The sequence below is a fragment of the Phacochoerus africanus genome, chromosome 15 (assembly GCF_016906955.1).
Source record: "Phacochoerus africanus isolate WHEZ1 chromosome 15, ROS_Pafr_v1, whole genome shotgun sequence".
Lineage (NCBI taxonomy): Eukaryota > Metazoa > Chordata > Mammalia > Artiodactyla > Suidae > Phacochoerus > Phacochoerus africanus.
In genome coordinates, this window is record NC_062558.1 from 96,896,666 (window position 1) to 96,920,553 (window position 23,888).

The 23,888-nt window shown below is 32.8% G+C and overlaps 1 protein-coding gene across 7 annotated transcripts in view; it reads left to right on the forward strand.

Annotated features, from left to right (window-relative positions):
* PCDH15 (protocadherin related 15) overlaps positions 1–23,888 on the forward strand; it is a 734,454-nt gene that overhangs the window by 593,696 nt on the left and 116,870 nt on the right. For all 7 annotated transcript variants that reach the window (XM_047760762.1, XM_047760764.1, XM_047760769.1 and 4 more), the window contains 2 exons: positions 776–888; positions 23,585–23,694. In XM_047760762.1, the coding sequence (XP_047616718.1) occupies positions 776–888; positions 23,585–23,694 (223 nt within the window). The remainder of the gene's footprint in view (positions 1–775; positions 889–23,584; positions 23,695–23,888) is intronic.

Here is a 23,888-nt window from a genome sequence, read left to right on the forward strand (position 1 = left end):
ATAAACATTAAAATTATTCTTGACATAATATAGGTTAGCAAATAAAATGATCAATTATAAAAGCTATAGTAATTATAAAAGCTATTAGTAATAAATAATATGCAGATATTACATCTTAAGACTGAAGCTTTTCTTTAGTTTGCATTTTAAAAATTTTCTGTTCCACTCTATGAACTTGGTTTTATATGTATTTGTTTTTAAGAGAGTGTATATCGAAGTGAGTTAAACTGTAAAGTGTTGCAGTTTTATCCTCCAAAGTGAAATATTTCTGCCCTATAATTTTGCAGACAATTAATTCACTGGAAAAATTAATTTCTTTTTTATAAGCAAGCTAATTAGCTTTTTTTGCCATTGATGCGACTCAATTTAACACTTTTAAAATAAGTGTTGATGCTTATAAAGGCTCATGTTTTTACTGTAGGCTCCAGCGGAATTGCGAAAGAGTAAAAAGTTTGTAATTGGAAGGATATAGTATCATATACCTGTTTTATTGTTTTTTTTTTTTAATCACAGAGTTATTAACTGCCCTTCTTAGAGTTTTCTCTCATCTGGCAGAAATAATTCCATCTACCTGTTGGGGTGGTTGTGAAGATTAAGTGAGAACCTATATAATAGATCTTTGCATAGTGTCTGCTGCCTGGCAAGCAGTGAGGAAATGATCATTGCTTCCCCTTTTGGAAACTGGCAGTTCAGTGATTTAAAAAATCATAGAAAAATAATACTTATATTTTCCTCTTTTTAATCATTTTAACATGAATTTGTATTATTTTTTAAGTTGGTGGTTGTTGCTTTTGATGATGGTGAGCCTGTGATGTCCAGCAGTGCCACTGTTAAAATTCTTGTCTTACATCCTGGAGAAATCCCACGCTTCACACAAGAGGAATACAGGTATTAATTCCTATCAGGCTTCATAACATATAAAGGTTTTTATTGTGGTTTCTTTTCTTCCGGCCCCTCAAAATTTATGTGATATGACTTTATCAGTGAATTGGGCCTCTAATTACAGTTTGAGCTTTTCTAAGTTAATATAACATTATATTTGTTGTAAAAGTTAATATAGTTAAAGTGACAATTTAATATAAATATCACTTTGAGCAATGCTTTGATGAATAATGGATTCTTTAAAATAATTAAAACAAACTTTGGAAAATATAATATTAGGTTTTGAGATTTAAAATTGTAACTGATTAATGATCTCAGTGATAAGAAGTAAACATTTGGTTTCTTATTATTGCTAGATTCATTATATCATTTAATATTGAGGTATATTTGAAATATTTCCTATATAATTAGTGAAAGAGAGAGTGTGTGTATTTACGTTTATGTATATAATATATATTATAGCTGTAGATTTAGTAATATGCTATTGTTGTCAGGTCAGGCTGTTACAACAAAATTCAAGGACATTTATTTTCTCGCAGTTCTGGAGGCTGAAAGTCCTAGATCAGGGTTTCATCATGGTCTGGTTCTGGTGAGAGGTCTCTTCTTGGCTCATAGACTGCTACCTTCTCACTATAAGCTGACATAGAATAAAGTGAAAGAAAGAACACTCTCTGGTGTCTCTTATACAGGCACTAATTTCAAGATAAGAACCTGACCCTCATGAACTCACATAAACCCAAGGACCTCTCAAGGAACTCATCTCCAAATACCATTGAGGGTTAGGACTTCAACATTCAAGTTTTAGGGGGAAATTCAGTTGATAGTTTGTGTGTGTGTGTGTGTGTGTGTGTGTGTGTGTGTGTGTGTGTGTGTGAACTACATATATTCCTATCCTTTGAGAGTGAAGAATCTATTGAAAAATAATTAAATTTAAATCACTGTATATTCATGACTGTATAGAAATGAAAGTTTTATAATGCTCTCCTACAAATATACTAGACTTTTCTTTCATGATTTGTTTCTTTATTATATTAAAATGTTAATATATTTCTGTTAGTATGTTAGGACCCATTGGAGATAGTTTTCTTATAAACATTTGAAGGAGGCTCACTGTGTATTGTATTTTACTATTTACTCATTCTAGACATAGCATTAACAGGCAGACAGTCATTGCACTGCAGATGCTCGGAGTTCTGAGGACTATATGAAAATATAAGACACTGAAAACACAATAATAGGAGCTCAGAGTACTGAGGAGGCATATTGGAGACATTCTTAACTGTGTCTGGATATGATCAGCATAGTTTTGAGCTGTTATCTTGAAATAGAGTTTAGGTACTCCACAAAAATATGGAAGAATACACCATGCCAAAGAATCAGCATATACAAAAGTATAAATAAAGTATACTGGAGAATGCATTGAATAACAGACTATTTTAGTCCATCTTGAGACAAATTGAAAGTTAAACAATGATATTGAGACAAGAAAAATGAAGATTTCATATAATCTTCACTTAGCCATATTTTAGAATTTGTTATTATATTGCTCTCATAATGTAGCCATATTTTAGAATTTGTTATTGTATTGCTCTCATAATTTCTAAGAACCTAAGAATTATAAGCTGAAGCAGGGACTAAGATACTGAAGGAGGAACTAGGTGATGCATTTGGGAACATTTATCATGTTAAACCATGTAGTTCTCTCCTTTCATAAAAAGCTGTCTTTACAATATTCAAGTATTACATTAAATTATGTAATATAATTATAAGAAAATTCTACACATGGAGTTCCCATTGTGGTGAAGTGGAAATGAATCCAATTAGTGTCCAGAGCATTCAGGTTCAAGCCCTGGCCTTGCTTAGTGGGTCTGGGATCCGGCATTGCCATGAGCTGTGGTGTAGGTCTCAGACATGGCTCTCATCTGGCATTGCTGTGGCTGTCATGTAGGCTGCCACCTGTAGCTCTGACTTGACTCCTAGTCTGGGAACTTCCATATGCCACAGGTGCAGCCCTTAAAAAGCAAAAGAAAAGAAAAGAAAAGAAAAGAAAAGAAAAGAAAAGAAAAGAAAGAAAGAAAGAAAGAAAGAAAGAAAGAAAGAAAGAAAGAAAGAAAGAAAAAATTCTACACATCACATATGTAAACCATTGAAATGTAAAGTCTACTTAATAAGAATTCTTGGTCAATCTGTGTGAAAGGTCATTTTCTTCCTTATGTCTGTTATTACCTATTTTCTTTCATTTTATGTTGTTATGGTAACCTACGGACTCCAGTTCTTTGCTATGGGACATATAGTTTTCTGCTTTCGATACCTTTTCTGAATGTATTTATTTTGGATTTCTCAAGAACCAAGATGGATATAAACTCACTTGTGCTTCTTATCAACTTATCTAGATCAGAGCCTTTAAGAAAATTGTACCTGTTATTTGAGAGGGATCCAAAAGTCCCTCACCTTCAGCCCAACAAAATTCCTACTTTAGTTCTCTAAAACTTCTCATCCCAAGCTAGTCATTCTTTGGAAGCCCCAAAAGAAGAAAGCACAGAAAAAAAATGGATACCATTCATTTAGTTTATTTAATGGCTAAGTGTTATGCAGGACACCACTGTTTTGGAGCTGTATCCTTAGTAATAGCCTTTTGCCTCCAGACCTCTCTATCGCAGTGCTCATTAACTCTTTTAGCTAAAATATTGTGGCATTAAGGCCAAGGTCTTGGAACTCATCAGGGCATTGCTCATTTAGATTTCTTTTTTAAATTGTCTTTGTTTAATGCCACTTTTTAAAAATAAAGATGTTTTGTTTAATGAATAATTTACCATTTTGTGTCTTCTTGCATAGAACTACTAACTGCAAATAGATTCTATTAATAAAGTCTAATTAATAAAGTCTTCTAACTTAAATAAGAAAAAGCTAGCCAATTATTTGGTGTTAGATTTAAAAGCAGTTACATGAGCACATGAGGAAGAAGTTTTTGACCTTCCAGAAGAACATTTCTAGCAATTACAAATAGTGCCCTTGACTATCCCAGTTTATTTATTATTCTGGCACGTAAAGGCATTGGGTAATCTTGTTGTATCCTAGAGTTATAAAGAAAATCCTATATAAGAATCAGTTTAATTGCTGTAATGGATTTAATGGTATGTAGATACTGAACACAATTGTTTTGTAACAGATATCCAGAAGATTTGGATAACTAAAAACATGTCAAATATTGATAGAACACCCTGTTTGTTGAATAAATGCAAATTATTGGACTTACATAGGCTTAAATTTTACATAAAACATGGGGTGATCTATTTTAAAAAAAGAAAAAAAAATCTAAGGCCAGTGATTAGATTCTTCATCAATCATCTTTCCATTCTCTTGAAGATTTTTGGAAAAGTACATATTGTACCTAGAAGAATATCCAAATCCTTTGCTCTTTCTTCTGGGTGTACAGCTCAAGAACTTTTCCTAGTCTCTCTTGCTCTATGACACCCTCTGACTGAATCTGGCCAATAAAATGTGGGACAAGATGGTCTGCATCATTTCTTGCCCTGATTTACCCTTTTCCCCTTATGGTCCAGTGAAATGGAAGAAATGCCCAGAAAACCTTAGGATCTGTATGTTGACAGTTGTAGAAATATAAGATAAAAGGGGCCTAGGCTTCTGAATTCCTGCTTGGAGGAGAGCTACTTACTTAGCAAAGCCCTCAATGAACTGTTACATGAGCAAGAAATGTGAGGGCTTGTCTATCATATTAGCTAGTATTGTTACAACTAATATGGTTGGTCAACATTTTATTAGTATAAAACAACTAATCACATAGCATATCGATCATTTTAGAAAGCTTTAAAATGTATATTGTAATATTTTCCAGTTTTTCATTTTTAAAACAGAATTTGTGGAAGAATATTATTTTTATATGTTCTACCACTATCTTTGTCAAAAGGCCTATGCTATTTCAAATTGCTGTGAAGGCCAATCTAGTTTATCTCCTAGAAAGAAAGGAAGGAGACAGGCAAGGAAGAAAGGAAGGGAGAAACGTTGTTGTAAACCTCACATGTCCCCTTCCCCTCTTATTTTTTTTTTTCAAATTCATTTACTGCCTCAGCTGAATGCAGAAAACTTTCAGAAATACTAAACAGTGTTACGAATCCTCAATTATCAGGATGATGACTTGTGTTGGAATTGAAGGATGGCAGAATATGCCACCCCCAAATATGCCACTGTGGCATAGGTTTATTTTGAACTGAAAGCACTTAAAACGAAACAAAACAGCAGATGTAAGAAGGGCATTTTGATCTCACCTTTTCTTTCTGAAAAGAGGATAAAAACTCCCAGGGTGAAAGATTTCTCCTTGTACTAGAAGAAAAGAATTTTTTTTTTTAAATGGGGAATAAAACCCAAAGCAATTCTATACAAACAGACCTCGTTAAAATAATTTATATTTTCCTTTAGCCTCACCACATAGTTTACTTTTCCACAATCACCTCTCTTTGTTCATCCTAATATAAATGTATGTAGCTTTCACCATTTCTTTGAGTCTTTATTTTTATGAGGGCTTCCATGTCACAAGAATCTTAAATGAATCTGTATGCTCTTTGTAGGGTGTGGGGAGGAGGTTGTTTATGGGTTGCAAATGGAAATCACTAATCTAAGTAACACTGAAAATTGGGGTATATTTATTTGTCTTTTACATCTTAGGAATATCTTCATTCCAGTATTGGCTTTTGGATTCCTTAGCAAAAAATTAATTTTCAACAAATAACTAAGTGTTTAAGAGAGGTCCTAAAGATAAAACATCTGTTTGTTTTAGAATTTTGAACTTAATTTTTAACCTGACCTCCCTTCCATGGCTCAATTATCTTATTTTTGGAATGGCCAGTCATTAAATCTTTACACCTCAGGATGGTAACATTAGTTAGGGTAGATCATGCTGCTGTAAAAAGAGACCCTTAAATTTCATTTTGGGCTGAAGTGGTTTAAAGATTTAAAAATACTTGTGTTTTTGATGCACGTGAAAGTCTGAAGTAAGTGTTTTAGATTGGTGAAAGCTCTTCTTCGTATAGTTCCTCCAAGCAGTCATTCAGGGACCCAGACCAGGTTAGGGCTTCCAGCTTTTACATTCTGTTTCAAAATAATACCAACTATTGCCATTTCAGACCATAAAAAGGAAACAGGGACAGAAATCCACATCTAGAGGTTTCTTGAACCAAGTGAAGTAGGAGTTGCAAACTTCACATCGGCTTACATTTCATCTTGAAAACCCAGGCAAATGTTCACATTTAGCTATGAAAAAAAGCCACTCTTCCTTGCCAGGCAGCTATGTCCTAATTCTACCTCTAGTATTGAGGAAAAAGGGAAAATGGTGTTTGTGGAGAATTAGCACATTTAGACAAATTACAGATTTTAATTGCAGTAAGTAATTTTAAAATCAGTTTCTGTTAAGAATATACAATATTGGGTACATGAACTGATGATTTAGTAGATAGAAACATTTTTATTTTTAAATATTTGTTGGCGAAATAGATTACATTCTTCTAAAATAGTAAAAAGAATAAGCACTTTTTAAAAAAAAGTTAAAGCAAATCTCACATGAACACTTTTGTGTGTTTTAAATTATTTCTAATGATTGCAGCTTCTCAAGTATTAGTATTATATATTCCAAGCCAAACCTTACTAGAGTTCAAGCTACAGTTTGATTCATAATTTACTCTTGGTGCTTTATTATTCGATTATAATTAATTACTTTCTCCATTTTCCCGAGAAGTCTAGTTTTCTTGATCACAAAAGGAAAGGGAAAAGGAAATGAAAAAGAAAGCATTATGGCAGAATGTAAATGAGAGTCATGAGCTGTAGGCTAGCTTTGTGGAAAGCATCAAAAAAAACTTGAGAGGTGGCATTTACATTTGGTGAAGCATTTTCCAATGTACTGGTTCTACCTAGGCAGAGAAACAAAATTAATTATTCTTTTTATTTAAAAAGACTAAAACCATTTAAATGTTGAACTACTGGAAATAACTCGGTTAGTGGAGTATGGCAGAGGAACTATATCATTATCTTTTCTAAAATTATAAAAGTACAAATAACAACAAATAATTTGTAAATGTCTTAGTAAATTCTTTAATATGACTGAAGAAAAACTCTAATGAATCGTCAGTTACGTTTTTGATGACAGAGAATTAGTAAGTTAGTGTGTTATTAGTAAGAAATTACAACAAAAAGTCATCCCCCCTTTCACATGCTTAATTATGTTATACCTTTGTTTCCTATTCATAATTTAAAACTTCCTTACTTTCTGCTAAAAGTTCTTTGAAAAATATTAGAGTTTGTAACATCCCCCCCCCCAGTTTTTGTTCGTTTGTTTGTTTTGCCTTTTTAGGGCTGCTCTCAGGGCATGTGGACGTTGCCAGACTAGGGGTCAAATTGAAGCTGCAGCTGCTGGCTTATGCCACAGCCACAGCAATGCCAGATCCAAGCCACATCTGTGACCTATACCACAGTTCATGGCAATGCCAGATCCTCTACCCACTGAACAAGGCCAGGGATCAAACCCACATCCTCATGGATACTAGTCAGATTCATTTCCACTGTGTCACAATGGGAACTCTTATTCAAAAATTTTTATGGACCACCCTATGTTAATTGAAATAATTTAGCTTTCCAAAATTAGAAGAGAAATTTCTCAATTGTTTTCTTGTTTATAACTTGTAATATGGAGATATTTTATATGTATTGGAAAAAGATTTGATTTTGTCTTTCCTCAAATCCTGTGAACTGAAGTTGTTTCCTGATGCTCAACAGACTCATTTGCTAATCTCAGGACCACTTTGAATGACTCTGAATCTTTTTTGAGTCATTTAACTAGGTTAAATAGAAGATCAAGATACCACCTGCTTCATCTTTTTGTCATTAGATGAACATCTACATTTTTTCCAGAAGACACTGAGTTTTCATAAAACTTGAAAAGTATATAACTTTTCAGACTGAAAAATATATATTTCTTTAATTATAATCAATCATATTATTTAGAAGCATACGCACAAACATTTCAAAAAATGTAATAATTTTCCATTTTTCATGCATCATTCTTGTTTTATTTGGTTCTTTCAGTTTCTCTTTTTGACCAAGAGATATCAATAATTTAAGTGTTTCAGTGTTTGCATGTCCCAAATCATCTAGACATCCTTCATTCTCCCTCTCCTCCCTCTCCTTGAAACAAATTTCTTAAAGAGTTAATGGCTCCTGCTCTCTCTTCCTAAAAATAAAAGAAAGTAAGAATAATTAATGGCTTTTCTTTATTTTTGGTTGTTGGAGCAACCCTCCCTTCTCAAAATCATCTCTAGCTGGCTTCATTTTGTGTGTGTGTGTGATGAATTAATTCCAATGTTAGGCCCTACTTTATACAAATAATCATAAATTTTGAGTTATTACCACTCAGGCAATTAAGTTTTTTTTCTATCTTAATTTAAACTATTTTTCACAATTTTATTTTCATTGTAAGTAAAGACAAATAGGTTAATCATACTCATAAAAATTCTTTTCTCAAAGACATACCTTGTAATGGGTAAAATGGACCATAAACATTTCTTCAGGCTAATAATTTAATACTGGATTTCTCCAATATCCTCACCACAAAGTTGACTAGGTTTTTATAAAAATATTACAACTGTGAGAGACTTACCCCTTTTATCTTTGGGTAGCTATGAATATTGGGAAGTCATCTCTTATGCTGAGGTTATTATTGGTATATTTATTTTTTTAAATTCTTTTTTTTAATGAATTTTTCTCTGAGCCTTCATCCATTTCAGCAGTCACTCCTTTCAGGTAGTGTAACTATGTAGGGGAGGAAAAATATTGTCCCTTGTACCTTTCAGATTTATTAGCTGAGACTCCTATCATAAAAGACAGATCAACAAGAGAAAAACAAACAAGTTTACTAACATGTATATCTCATGCATACACAAGAGATACACAGACAGTGAGAAATTCAAAGAGGTAGCTTTAGAATTCAGGATTAAACACCATCTTAACAGGAAACAGGGAGGGAGGATGTAGGTCTCTTGAGAGCAGATCATTTCAGGTAAGATGAATGGGCCTCTAGAAGAACAGATGGGAGGCGGAACAGTTTGTAACACAGTCTGTCTGGGTGTGGTGTCTACCTCTGGTCTCTCCTGTGATAAGAAACAATCTTCCCTGATTGATGATACTCTGTGAAGAGGGTCTATGATGACTGAGTTCCTTTTGGAGGATCTGTCTTTAGGTAGATAAGGGGAATCCAGAGAAGGCCTCTCCCTGCTGTTCTAAGTACCCACTGCTCAAAATAATCAGTATACTAAAGCAGCATGTTTTAGAGTGACATATTTTGCTACCCTTCAAATGAAACTGAGCAAAACTTCTTACTTAAGACTTAGATGACAAATAATACTTTCCACTTATTTATTAGCAGGTGCATTGATAAGGATTGTGCTTATTGGTAATGTTTGCCATTAATATGTAACAAAAAGTGATAATTACTATCTAGTTGCTGAGCTGAAAGAAATATTAATTCTTGTTTATCATCCTGGTTTAATATATTCATATGGCAAATTATTCTACATTGTTATAATATTTAATAATGGTTAACTATCACAACCAAGGTTTTATTATTTTTGTCTCCAAATAATATCTATTAAATCTATTCAATTTATTCATCTTAATTTTAATATATCACTATAATTAATACTTATTTTAATATATCTTAAAGTTCCATATTAATATCCTTTACATTTTTCATCTCTATCTTTCCTAGAACTGTTTCTCTAAATGTGCATGGGTATTTTGAATTTAAGTTATCTTTCAAATTACTAATACTCCTTTTGAATTTTGATCCCCTTAATGTCTTATGTTAGTTCAGGTTCATCCTCTAACAATTAGGCATCAGGATGAGATTTAAAAGCAAGTATTTTATTAGGGGAAATACCTGTTGGAGAGAAATGAGGAGGAAGCAGGGTAAGGCTGGGAGAACCTTCAAAACATATACATTCCAACTCCAAGTGAATAAAAGGGACAGAAATCTGTACATGAACACCCTAAGATACTGTGTCATTTGAGTGGCTAAGAAGTCATTTAGTTAAGTTTCTGCACGATGACTAGGGAGTCAAACCATAGTCCAATGTCAGAGAAATCCTGTGTTTCCCAAGAAAAAAATCTGCCTTAGCTTCTCTGCTTTTCTTAATCACTATCTACAAGCACCCTCTAAGAAGCATGACCTTCAAATAAACACAGAAATAGACTTCTGAGGCATAGCAACTGGAACCTTGGTCAAGTGTGCTTCCTATTGTTGGCGATGTATGAAGCATACTCTCATTGCCAGTATATGTCTCATATCTAATAAGAGTTTTAGTCAATTACCAACTCGAATCTTCTGGAAAATAATACTGTCATAGTCAGAAAATGCATTTTATATATCTTTCATTTAATCCAGACAGAAATATCAAAATCCCAATAGTGGTTCAAACACATAATATTTCTTGAGAGTAGATTGACTCCTGTAGGTCAAGTGAGTTAGCATTCGGAAGGATGATATTTGGCCTTCATCTCAGGATGATGGACTAAGACTTAAACACACTGGGATTCACTTGTCATCAGTTTTAGAGGTAAATACCATGGAAAGGTCAACATGTCTGGAATAGATCATAGAGTCTAAATGTGAATATTGATTTTGAATGGGAAATGCAGTATCTTATACAATTTATCAAAAATTTTACCAAAGACAATTATTTACAAATTTTCTAAACAAATATGCTACCAATATAGACATACCATTGGTATTTATTTAAAACAAAAGTGTATCAACATTGATTATTAAATTTTGCATGATTTAATGCCATATTTATATTCATTTTTAAGGATTCATGTATTTCAAGATACAATTTTCTTAAAAACAGAAACTCAAAACTTATATTTGTATATAGAGGAAAGCAAAGGGGCAAATGTTCCTAAGGTATTTTTATTAACCTCTTGAACAAGTTGATATTTTGCTAACTCTTAGAAAAATACTGTAAGTTATTTTCAATTTCCAGCATTATTCAAATCTAATATATCAAATCCAAAATAAGAATAGCATATATATAAATATATTGACTTTTAAAAAATTTTAAATATCCTTGAATGAAGTAAATCTTGTCAGTTTTCCTATTAAAGTAAAATACTAATACTTTGCTAATTAATATGAATTAATCTTGTAACAAGTGACAATATAAAAACTGTATACAATATATTTAAAATGTTTCTCAGAAGGCTTTATCCTGAAGAATAAAATAGAGTATATCTTATAATGAACTATAAAAGATTAACAGTCTACCTCCTGATACACAAAAATAGAGGAAAAGCATAATTTAAAATCCAGAAATCCATTTATATATACTAGGAAAAATGAAAACAATGTTTCACAATAGCTAATGAAATGGTGAGTGAAATGTTCTAGTTAACATTTCATTTTTTAAGAGAATTAAAAGCACCTTATGTTGAGGAATGTTGCCATCATTCTTATATAAGCCACACAAATCTGGACTTTGGAATTTTCAGAAAAGAGTTTTAATCAATAACTGTCATAGTTTAGGGGGCACTGTGAGTCTTGATTTCAAAGAATGAAAAAGAAAAAGAAAGCTATATGAAAACTCTAACTATAATATAAATAAACCCACATGCAGAGGGTTTTTAGCAATCACTTGATTGCTAAAGTTGTTTTCTATTTTAATTTAGATTTACTGTTCAGAGAGCTGACTTTACTTGAAGATAACCTTTCTTGTGTTTTTATGCTACTACTAAAATCTTGCCTCAAAGATAATAGATTTTGCCTCTTTAACTATTGAAAGAGTGACTCTGACAATCCTTCATTTCAGCTTTCATAGGCTTTCTTTGTATCCACATGAAATTTAATTTCTCCTTCACATTTCCAGGGTTATGTATAGTTTGACATTTGCTCACAGAGCAGAGTGAAGCAGGTCTTCCAACAACAAAGAACTCAAGTTCAAAACAGTTCATTTTAAATCTACTGTTTTGAATTTAAAACAAGTTTTTTTTTTAATACAAAGAGTTATTATAGATTCCATTCTTTCATTGAATTCTATCTATGAGAAATTTTAGTTCAAGTACAACATATAATAGAGTATATTACTTCTATTTCTGTTAGTAGTTAATGCAGACTTTTTTTGAGACAAAATAACATAATAGAGTCCTAAGGTTTAAATCCTGGCTGCACCAATTATCAGATGTTGGTTGAATTTGGGCGAGTTACCTAAGCTCCCTGAGGCCACCTTCCCTACTGATGCAATACTTACTTTATATATGAGAAAGAATTTTGTAAATTACCTGGTACTTGGTACAGAGAACATGAAAATAGGTATGATATTATTACTTAATATGCTTAGGCCAGGTGTTGGCCATGCAAAAGTTTTTTTTGTTGTTGTTGTTTGTTTTTTTTTAAATATAGTTTTTGTTTTGAAGAAATTTGTACACAGAAAGGAAAGAAGCAGTCCTTACTCCCTGTTTTCTGGCTGCCCACAGGTGATGGGATAAAAAGTCTTCTGTTCAGAAGAATAGCACACATTTGCCATATTTTCAAAATAAGAACATTGGAATAAATAATTGCCTAAAAGCAAATAAAGATATAAGAAATAAAAAGTGGATGCTAAGCAAACAAAAACATTACAAGTTTTTTTCTCTACCCTCATTGGTCAAGAGATCATTAGTACTTTTTTTTTTTTCTTTTCTTTTTACAGCCACACTCAAGGCATATGGAGGTTCCCAGGCTAGGGGTGGAATCGGAGCTACAGCTGCTGGCCTACACCATAGCCACAGCAATACTAGATCCTTAACCCACTGAGTGAGGCCAGGGATCGAACCTGCAACCTCATGGTTCCTAGCTGGATTTGTTTTCGCTGCGCCGCAAACGGAACCCCCATCAGTACTTCTTGATTTAAAAAATATTCCAGGAAAATATCACTTCAGCTACAATGCAGAAAATAGATTTTAATTAATTTGAATACTAATTTAAATAATAATGCCTTGAATATAAAGAAAGTCAGTGGTTGAGGAAAAGAGAATGAAGGTAAACTGTTCTGTAAGATGGGGCAAAAATTTCGGGCAATTTGAGCACTGGGAAACCATTGACACACTGTAAGCATGTAGTGGGGCTGAGAAAGCTTGGAGTAATAGTGATGTAAGTACATGCAATTTTCAAAAGATGACCGACTACTCTGTGGGAGTCAGGTAGGAAAGAAGTCAAAGTGTATGAATATGGGATGGTTAAAAGAAAACTATAGTATTTTAAGCAGAGAACAATGACAGTCTAGAGTAGAACAGTGTGGTGAAGAGAAATAGACAAGACCTAAAAGAAAATCTCCCAGACAAAGCAATATTAAGGTGGAAGCCTAAAGAAATGACCTAAAGAATTACTCACGGAGTTCCCTTCATGGTGCAGGGGAAAGGAATCCAGCTAGAATCCATGAGGATGCAGAATCAGTCTCTGCCCTGGCTCAGTGGGTTGGGGATCCAGCGTTGCAGCAAGCTGTGGTGTAGGTCGCAGCAGGGCTTGGATCCCTATGTTGCTGTGGCTGTGGGGTAAGGCAGCTGTAGCTCTGATTCTGATTTGACCCCTAGCCGGAGGGAACTGCCATACGTCCGCAAGTGCGGTCCTAAGAAGCAAAAAAAAAAAAAAAAAGAAAAAAAAAGAATTAGGGGAAGATTGTACTAGAGAGAGTAGCATACATAAAAGCCCAAAGAGAGGAAAATTATTGAATGTTCTAAGAATTTAAAATCCAGTGTATACAAATCTCTGGGCGAGAGTGGGTGCTGATGAAAATGGAGCCGTAATAGAGTCAGATTTTTGAGGATATTCGTGAGCCATATTAAAGACATTGTTCTTTATCACAGAGAAATTTGAGGACATTGGAGAAATTATGTCTAATTTTAATCTATCACATCATGCCAATATTCTATTACCTTCCTTTAGAAAAAGTAGAAGTTTGGTTAGATTTGGAAAATAGCTCATGCAAATATTTAATGAGAGAATGCCACATTATGAAGGATGACATAAAAACTGTAGCATTTTTTAAATCTATGCAAATGTTGCCATACATTATTTCTAATTTTGTAATATTTACATCTCAAACTAAAAAAAATAGATCCATGATTAAGGAGTTTTATGTGATTATTTCTTTATTTTCCTTTCTCAAAGTATCAAGTAGATATTATACCAAAAAGAGGGAAAATCAAATTGATAATCAGACATAGTAAACATAGTGAATATATTTTTGGTAAATGAACATTTAAAATCTTTAGTGAATGGGTTCTAAATAATAAATTACCATATTTATTGGGAAATACTGTCTTGTTTGTCAAAACAGCCTCTCAGGCTTTTTAAACTTTCTGCAAAGTTTAATAGCTAGGGATGCAGTATGCATAAAGCAACTGGGTAGGAAATCTAGCTATAACTTTTTTCTAGTTTCATTGAGATATAATTGACATATGATATTTTATTCATTCAAAGTGCACAACATAATAATTCAATGTATACATTACAAAATGATGACTGCAGTAAGTTTTAGTTAACATTCATCACCTCCTATGGTTACAATGTTTTCTAGTAATGCGAACTTTTAAGATCTACTCTCTTAGAAATTTTCGCATATACAATAAGGTATTTTTTAATCTTTACTTTTATTGAAGATAGAAGATCTACAATATTGTGTTAGTCTCAGGTGTACAGCAAAGTGATTCACATATACATACACATATATCCATTCTTTTCATATAGACTATGATAGAACATTGAGTAGAGTTCCCTGCTCTGTACCATAGGTCCTTGTTGATTATTTATTTTTATATATAGTAGTGTGTATATGCACCATAGAGTATTTTAACTATAGTTACCATGCTATAGACTCATGCCCAGAACTTACTTGTCATAATTTGTATCTTTTGACCACCTTCACCCAGTTTTCCCTCCTACTACCTCCCAGCTCTGTTTATCTCCAATCTGTTCTCTGTTTTCTGAGTTTTTTCTTTTTCTTTTTAGATTCCACATGTAAATGAGATAATACAGTATTTGTCTTTCTTTGACTTATTTCACTTAGCATAATGTCCTCAAGTTCCATCGATGTTGTCAAAAAAGGCAAGAACTCCTTTTCTGTGACATTTTCATGTGTAAAATGTATATTATAATAAAACAAAATCTAGAATTAATGCATTAATTGCAACTTTTACAGAAGTTTCAATTAATTTAAACTTTAAGTTTGTAAAAACTTAAATGAAAATGAAATACCCCCACTTCCTAAAATAATGATTAATTTATCTTAAGGTATTGAATACTGACTATGTATCTTCCTACCTAAATATATATCTTCCTACCTAAATGACATGATTGTAAATGTTTCTGTCTTTCTGAAGTAGGAATAACACTTAATGAAAAATGATTTATCTCTTTCTTAAAAGTTCTAGCAGAATTTGAATATCTATTTTTTTATATTTTTTAAGGTAGTATATTAATTTTTTTTCTGCTTTTTAGGGCCACCCCTTCAGCATATGGAGGTTCCCAAGTTAAGGGTCCAATCGGATCTATAGCTGCCAGCCTATACCACAGCCACTGCAAAATCAGATCTGAGCAGCACCTGCAACCTACACCACAGCTCATGGCAACGCCGGGTCTTTAACCCACTGAGCAGGGATCGAACCTGCAACCTCATGGTTCCTAGTCAGATTCGTTTCCACTGTACCACGATGGAACTCCTCATTCACTATTAAAAGTAGAATTGAATTGAAATATTAAATGTCTTACCTAAGTATTTTTTTTCTCTTTTTTCATGTTTTGTGTATGAGTTCACTAATATATTTCAAGATTCTTTGGGGATTTCTCATCTTTTACTATTATTATTTTTTTCTTTCTTTTTTTGCCTTTTTTTCTTTTTTTTTTTTTTTTTTTTTCTGTCTTTCTGTCTTTTTAGGCCCTCACCTGCAGCATATGGAGGTTCCCAGACTAGGGGTCAAATTGGAGCTGTAGCTGCTCGCCTACACCAAAACCACAGCAACACAGGATCTGAGTCATGTCTGCAACCTACACCACAGCTCATGGCAATGCCAGATCCTTAATCCACTGAGTGAGGCCAGGGATTGAACCCGAGTCCTCGTGGATACTAGTCAGATTCATTAACTGCTGAGCCACGACAGGAACTCCTGATTTCTCCTTTTCATATGACTATTTCATACCTGAAGGTATAGAGTCTAGGCAAATCAATAGAAAACAATAAAAACATTAGAAACCCTGTTTCAAAAGTTTACCATCATGCCCTTCAAAAAGTCCAAAGTCCAAATTCATCTATAAAGGAGAGAAGAACCACTTTTATGTAGGTAAATAAGCCAAAATATGAAACTGTTCTCAGAGTTTGTAATTAATTATATTAATACCTACATCATAGCCTATTGTTAAGTAAGCATATCAATTAGCCAGAAATGAATATGCCTGGTCTAGCCATTTCATCAAACAGTGTAGCCCACTGATTCCATGTACACTTTCTTTGTAGTTATTTGGTGAATATAAAATACAAATGGCATACTCCATGTTTACTACTGAACTTTTAAGCAGGAATCTGGTATTAACGAATATATTACGTTTTACTGTAACTATTTATATATCTGTCTGATTTGCTTGTGAAGCTACAAGCTCCATGATTCCACAATTCTCTTCCTCTATCCTACTTTTGTATCTTTACTGCCTACTGGATGTCAGGCACATAGTATATGTTCAATAAACATTTACTGAATGAGTGAGTAAAACTCTATGCTTAAAATAATTGGATTTTAAATGATTTTTGTTGTTGTTTTTAAATCTCAGAACCAACATATACCAATCCTAGCCTATAGTAATTGTTTTTGAATGAAACCCAAAAAAAGTCTATGAATATAAAGCTGTAAAAATAGTAAAAAAGAAAAATATTATTCCCATTTTAGATGTTAAATTGCTATATAATTGAGAACTAAAAAGGGAAAATCAGAGTGCAATAAGACATAACCTACACTATTAGCCAAAATATGTATTTACAGTAACTATAAGCATGCCCATTTTATTTTTATCGTTCTACTTTTATGAGACAAACTTAGATATCATTATAGTTTTTAAGTTAAGCTTCCAGAAGCATGGCTTATCAAATAATGAACTAATAATGGCTATAATTTATAGAGTACGTATTACATGCTGGATATAAGGAAAACCTTTTCTACACATGTCCTTTAGTAAACTGAACAATCCTCTGCTATAATTAATGTCCCCATTTTATAGACAAAGAAATAAGATCAGGAAAAATAAGAATTTTTCAAAGGTCATAGAGCTAGTAAATATGAGAGCTACAATTCATACTCATATCTGTTAGAATCAGAGGAGAGTGTTCTTAGCTAATTCTAGTCTATGAAAGGACATCATCCATTGCTGTAGGCTTATGCACTAAAGCTTGTGAGTAGAGTGAGGGAAGAAAAAGGAAGAGGAACGCAGCAGGGAGAGTCCATTATCCCCCCAAAATTTGATTTTCAGACCACTCCTATCAGAATCATCTTGGAACCTTTATAAATGATATTATGGGGTCTGACCCTATGGACTTACTAAATCAAAATCTTTAAGCATGATCCAGAAGTCTGAAGACTTTAATAAGTTATTTAGCTAATTCTTAACCATTTTCACGTTTTAGAGCCAGTGACTAAGAGAGATTAAACTTTATTAATGTGAACAGTAAATAAATAAATAACCAAACATACACCCTAGAGTTCGCATTTAGCTCTCAAATAGTTTTTTGAACTTGAGAAAGTGTTTACTGTTCAAGGCTTCAGTTTTCTTGTCTTCCAGGTGAAGACACTTCAAGGATATGAATAGAAACCACTTAACAATAGTAAGGACACTTCAAAAAGTTTATAAAAATTGTCTAACCATTTGGTCTTTTATTAATGTTCTTATCTATAATCCACTCTAAGAATTCTGGGAAAGCATCTCTCTCCTGATTCATGTCTTTTTTAAACTGTTTTTCTCAGCTAAATTTGTAAAATTAGATCACCCTGATGCAATTACTCCAAGGTTACAAATAATAGGAGTTTCAGTGGGTGTTTTTTTTTCTTCCCATTTTCATTAAATTCCCTCATAGTAGACATAAAAACAGTTCCTTAATTGGTACTGATTTGCAAATATATTGAATTCAGACATGTCAAAATAAATTAATTTGTCTCTCAGTAGAAAAAAAGCAATAGAACCAGATTGAATCCCAGTGAAATTTTATAGCATCTATTTACAAACACTTTTATATCCTAAACTGCATAGTATTTAAAATAATTAGGAGCTTTATGCAACACATATAACATTTACTTTTATTGTTACTTCTTGAAATGAACAATAAAAGTAAATTTTAAATTGTAGAATAACTTTCATCTATATTTATACTGTAAAAACTGGGTCTAACATTTGGAAATTGCAAATATTGTTATTTTAGTATTGCCATTATTCAAATGACTCAGATATATTAAAATATTTAATGGATAGAGATTTATTATAATCATTATTTTCCCCCAAAATCAATTTAAATATCCATAAGAAAATTGTGTTGTGTGTATTTTGCATATAAATTCTGTAGCAGTTAACTTTTCTAGGTCACACTTACTTTATCTGCAAAAATGTATTTCTAAACAACAGATTTGGAGCTATTTTGATCAATTTTCTTCTTACTAAAATGTATCTATTTGTGGTACATTTATGCAATGTAATATGAGTCAGCAATAAAAAGTATCAAACCACAAAAAGGACATGGAGGGAGCTTAAGTACCTATTGCTAAAGAGAGAAGACAAAAAAGACAACATGCAGTATGATTCCAAATATATGGCATTCTGGAAAAAGCAAAACTAAACAGACAACGAAAAGATCACAGGTTGCCAGCTATCTGGGGGGAAGGTGAGTAAAGGAAGGATGAGTAAGTGAAGAAAAGGAAATTTTCAGTCATAGAAGCTATTCGGTGTGATTCTGTTAATAGTGGATATTTGACATCTGCCCAAAACCATGGAACTATTCAACATAAAGAAGGAAACTCATATAAACTATGGGCAATGCGTTGCCCTTGGGGGAAAATAGGATCCATTGTAGCCAACAGGAATATGTCAGGACACGTGGGCGTTAAACCCAATAAAGAGCAAGTCTTGTGAAAGAGCCTATAGTGAGGCCTTTCCTTAAGGCATGTAAAAAGGTGAAACCATCAGTCTCTGCAGGGCTCAAGGTCCTTATCTATTAAAGATATAACCATTTCTTTTAGCATCCTCTTAGCAATCCTTTTCTGAAGAATGGCAATTTAGTTGGTCTTTAACTCTTCAGCTTCATCAGTAAAGCTGTATATTTCCACTGTGGAGCACCATTTCAAGTATCTTTTATTCTAAGAGGGATTTCTCTCAATTATATTAGCAGTAAATCTAGTTTTAAAAAGTAGAAAACTTGAATTTCAGATTCCAAACAACTATTCTTTTTGAAATAGTTGTTAAAAAGTTAAATTGGAAGAAGGTTAATGATACATTGTTTATTATAAAATAGACACATTGCATTTGCAATTATGTGAATTGACAGCAAGAGAAAAGATTTATTAAGAATAAGCACCTTATTTGGCCATAATTCTTGGCTTCTGAAATTATTCAACAGATTTTTGATTGTACTCAACAGAAAGAAGAGGGGGAATGATAATTCACATGTCAATCTCAGAATGGTAGAACTGGAAAATACCTTACAAATAGTTTGCTCTAAAAATCATAAACTGTCAGCCCTATAGATCAAATCATATCAGATGATACTTTGAAAAATCAATTTCTGTTGGATGCTAAAATGTAAAGGTTCATAGAGTTTATATAAAAATTTGAATTTCCTTTTCCATTTTAAAGTCACACTAGATGAATTATTGTATACTGATTATTCTTATTAAGTAGATCATTAAATATAATATAAAGAAAAATAGAGTATACAGGAAGTTCCCATCGTGGCTCAGTGCAAATAAATCCAACTAGTATCCATGAGGATGCAGGTTCGATCCCTGGCCTTGGTCATTGCATCAGGGATCCATGAGCCTGTGGTATAGGCCAGCAGCTGTAGCTCTGATTCGACCCCAAGCCTGGGAACTTCCATATGCCGTGTATGCAGCTCTAAAAAGCCAAAAAAAAAAAAAGATTATATAGTGTCCAATTCCTTTCTTCTACCTCTTTCCTTATAAATTCACGCCCAGCCCATTTTATTCAATTGTCTTATCTTTCTATCCTTTCTGACATTTGATTTTATGGATGTGATTTACACCAACTCCATCGTTTTATATTCAAATTATATATGACTCCAAAGGAAATATGTAATTTGCCCCAATCATATAACTGGTACTTTCCAGAGCATAAAACAAAAATAGAATGGGCCCTGCCTGATAATAAATAGAAAAGAATTGAAATTTTGTAATCTAATGTTCATTATCCTAGAGGTTCATTTAATTATAGGCAGGAGAAAATTGCATTTTTATAGTATGTTTTGATTCTGGTAGAAAGATGTGTGTTGGAACAATTAAGACAAAGGTTAATGAGGAGATATTTTGTCTAGAAGTAAATCTGTTTTAAACATTTACTAACAAATAATTGTAAATGCTTTTAGTGGTGGACATAATTAAATTCCTTCATAAATCATGCCGGTTACTTTTTCTACTATTAATCAGTTTCATCCTAATTGTACAAAAATATGCAGATAAATAGTTTATTTTTAAAATTTGAAATGAAAGATGGTATTTTTATAATGTTAAAGCTGAAGGTGCATTAGCCCCCAACTTCATATTTCTGTACTTTATAAGGATCAAAAGTTCATTATGAATTAATTATGGAAAGTATAAAATTGAATTCTTATCTCACATAGTAACAATATAGACAAGTAAATGCTTTAAGCAACATTTACTTCCACAAAAAGAAACAATGAAAATTATCCCAGAATATGATTAATATGTGTTCTCTTATACAATCTTAGATTGGATATAATTTGACCTGTCAAATGTTATCGATTCATTGCTCTAATATTCAAGCCATGTGTATTACTTATCTATTCCAGCATAGCAATACTACTGCAAACATAACTTAAGACAACACACTGATCATCTTGAAGTTTCTGAAGGTTAGGCATTTGTTAGTTGTGTCCTGTTTCATAGTCTCACAAAGGTTTTAATCAAGGTGTTGGCCCTGGGCTAGAATTTCATCTGAGGGTTAACTAGAGAAGGGTCCACTTCCAAGTTCTTGTGGTTGCTGGGTGGATTCAGTACTTCATGGGATGTTGGACTGAGGACCTCAGTTGCCTGCTGACTGTTGGTCAGACCTCACCTTCAGTCCACAGGGCCACTTACTTCATTAAATCCAGCAAGGAAGTTGGTCAGAATCTACTGGTTACAGTTACATGTTATAATCAAGAATAGTATAATCACTAAAGTGATATCCCATCTTCTTTGCTGTCTTCCTCTTATGCAAGAGAAGAATACACAAGGGTGGGAATTCCAGAATGGGAGATCACTGAGTACCACAGCTCTCTAATTTTAACTTTTCCAGGTTTAATGATTTCACCATCACCAAGTTCAGCCACTAGGCAATGTGACAAATAGTATTTAGTCTTAATATCTGTCTATAGTCTAAAATACATACAACAAGATACCATCCAACAAGATACCATCCATAGTTAAAATAGCCCATAAAACCATTGTTAGTGCCACTTTTCTAAGTGCCTTCCTATCTGTGGTAGACTATCATTTTAGGGGCAAAGTTACCAAGACATCCTTATTTTACTAAACTGATACTGTGACAATATCTAGATAAATTGCTTATAAATATAATTGTGTTATCACAGTTATCTTTCTTTGGAAGTGTCTGCTTGAATAAATATATCCTTTCTTATCCAAACATTGTTGAAATTAATTGAGAATCTTTTGATTGCAAGTGATAGAAATCCTAGATAAAGGAGAAATAAAAGAAAATTTGTTTTAGTAACTGAAGTAATGAGCTTACCTAGTTTCAAATATAACAGAGTTTAGATTAGTCAAAGTGTAGGGTATGTATTTTCAACCTTTGGTTATTTTATTTGTGTTGGTATTAATATCAACAGGAACCTTCTCCTAGGGACAAACATTGAAATTCTAGCTGACAACAACAACAACAAAAAAACCCACCTTTTTGTTGTGACAGTAACAAACTTGGTAAAATTTTCATTGGTTTTTGCATGAGATGTTTACCACATATAACCATAGCGCAAAGAGGATAAAGTGCTCTCATTGGTCAGAGCTGGGTAGTGTGTCTATCATATAGATTGGGTCAGCCCTACCCAAACCAGTTAGGCCGAGAATGAGGAGGTATGATAATCCAAAACAATATCTGGATCCTGTTAACAAAAGGAGGTAGAAAAGATGCAGAAAAGTAAAATTAAACAAATAAATAAGTGCTTCATAAAAAAAGTATACACATTAGTTCTTACTCTTTATCAAGAAATAGTTATTGACCCTGCAGTGAAGATGTTGACCTCCATTAAGTGCTGGGGCGTCTGTCTGCAAGATGGATCACTTCACATGTGGGTGCTTTTAGTCAGTCAAGTGTGTGGGGTACAGTGGCAAAGAGCACAGGATTTTGCACAAGATGTTTATGAAGGATTGTATGTCATTTATTTTTTAAACTGTATTTGTAGCTCAATAAATATATAAAAGTCTTTGCTGAGAACATAATATAATTGTGCAATGTATTCAAGATAAGAATTGAAAAGATGGAGATAAAAAAGAGGGGTAATATTAAAAGAGAAAGTATTAAAAGGTTGTGTGAAAGAAGTGGCAATAGGATCTGTCTTAGTTTGAGAAAATAGGCTAATGCTTATAGAAATAAGATGGTTTAGATAGATTGACTGGACTATAGAAGTATTTGGAGATGTTAAAATTTTTATTTAATATAAATTTTTAAATCTACTGGAGCTGGGTAATATAAATGTCTATGAAATATGTTAGTGAGATGGTATGTATGTTTTTTTACTATAAAATTATAATAACCTAGTTACAGGGACTAATATTATAAAATAACACTGAGGTTTTGGGAATGAGATAATGTGTTGTTGAAAATATATTTTTTAAATTAAGTAAATATCATACATAGTACTGGGGTCACAATATGGTTACAGTTAAGCAAAATACATGAATTCAAAAGAAAGATTAATTTTGTGATGCCATCTATTCGAATGTTTTTAATACAGTTAGAGGAGTATAGAAGAGCAAGAATTAGGACTAGAAAGAGACACCTGGAGGCTATCTGCTTAAATGTGTTAATATCACCAACATAAAAGCTACAATTTACTTTAGAAACTTGAGGTGGCAAATTGTATCTACCTATTGTATTCTGACCAGAAGCTGTTTCAGGGACAAGGGGATAAAATTACACAATATTTGACAGATAATAAAGTAGTGACATGTGCATGACAAGACATTCTCAACCAAAAATATTTGCATAATTTTGAGCATAGTTTGTTAGGGTTGGAGTCTGAATACGGAACTTTGTTGAAAAGTTCCAAAAATAGTGTTATTCATATAAGCACACAGACACACACACAAAACTAGTATATTGTTATTAAATTCAAAACTCCATCGTGACAGAATAGACAATAAAAATAAACTATCTTCTCTAAACCTGCAGGCCTCCTCCAGTAAGCGAACTTGCAGCCAAAGGGACTATGGTTGGTGTAATTTCTGCTGCAGCCATCAATCAGAGTATTGTGTACTCCATTGTTTCGGGAAATGAAGAGGGTGAGTAGATACTTAGTTGGTGTTTTCACCATTAAAAAATAAACCTGATTTGGAATTCACTTCAGATTTAATTATTATTTACCATATTTTTCTACTAAATTGTTTCACTGAATTGAAATTTGGTAACTATGTGCTTATTCTGATTAAAAATCCAGGTATATTAACAAAATTATTTTTCCCCTAAAAAAATACTA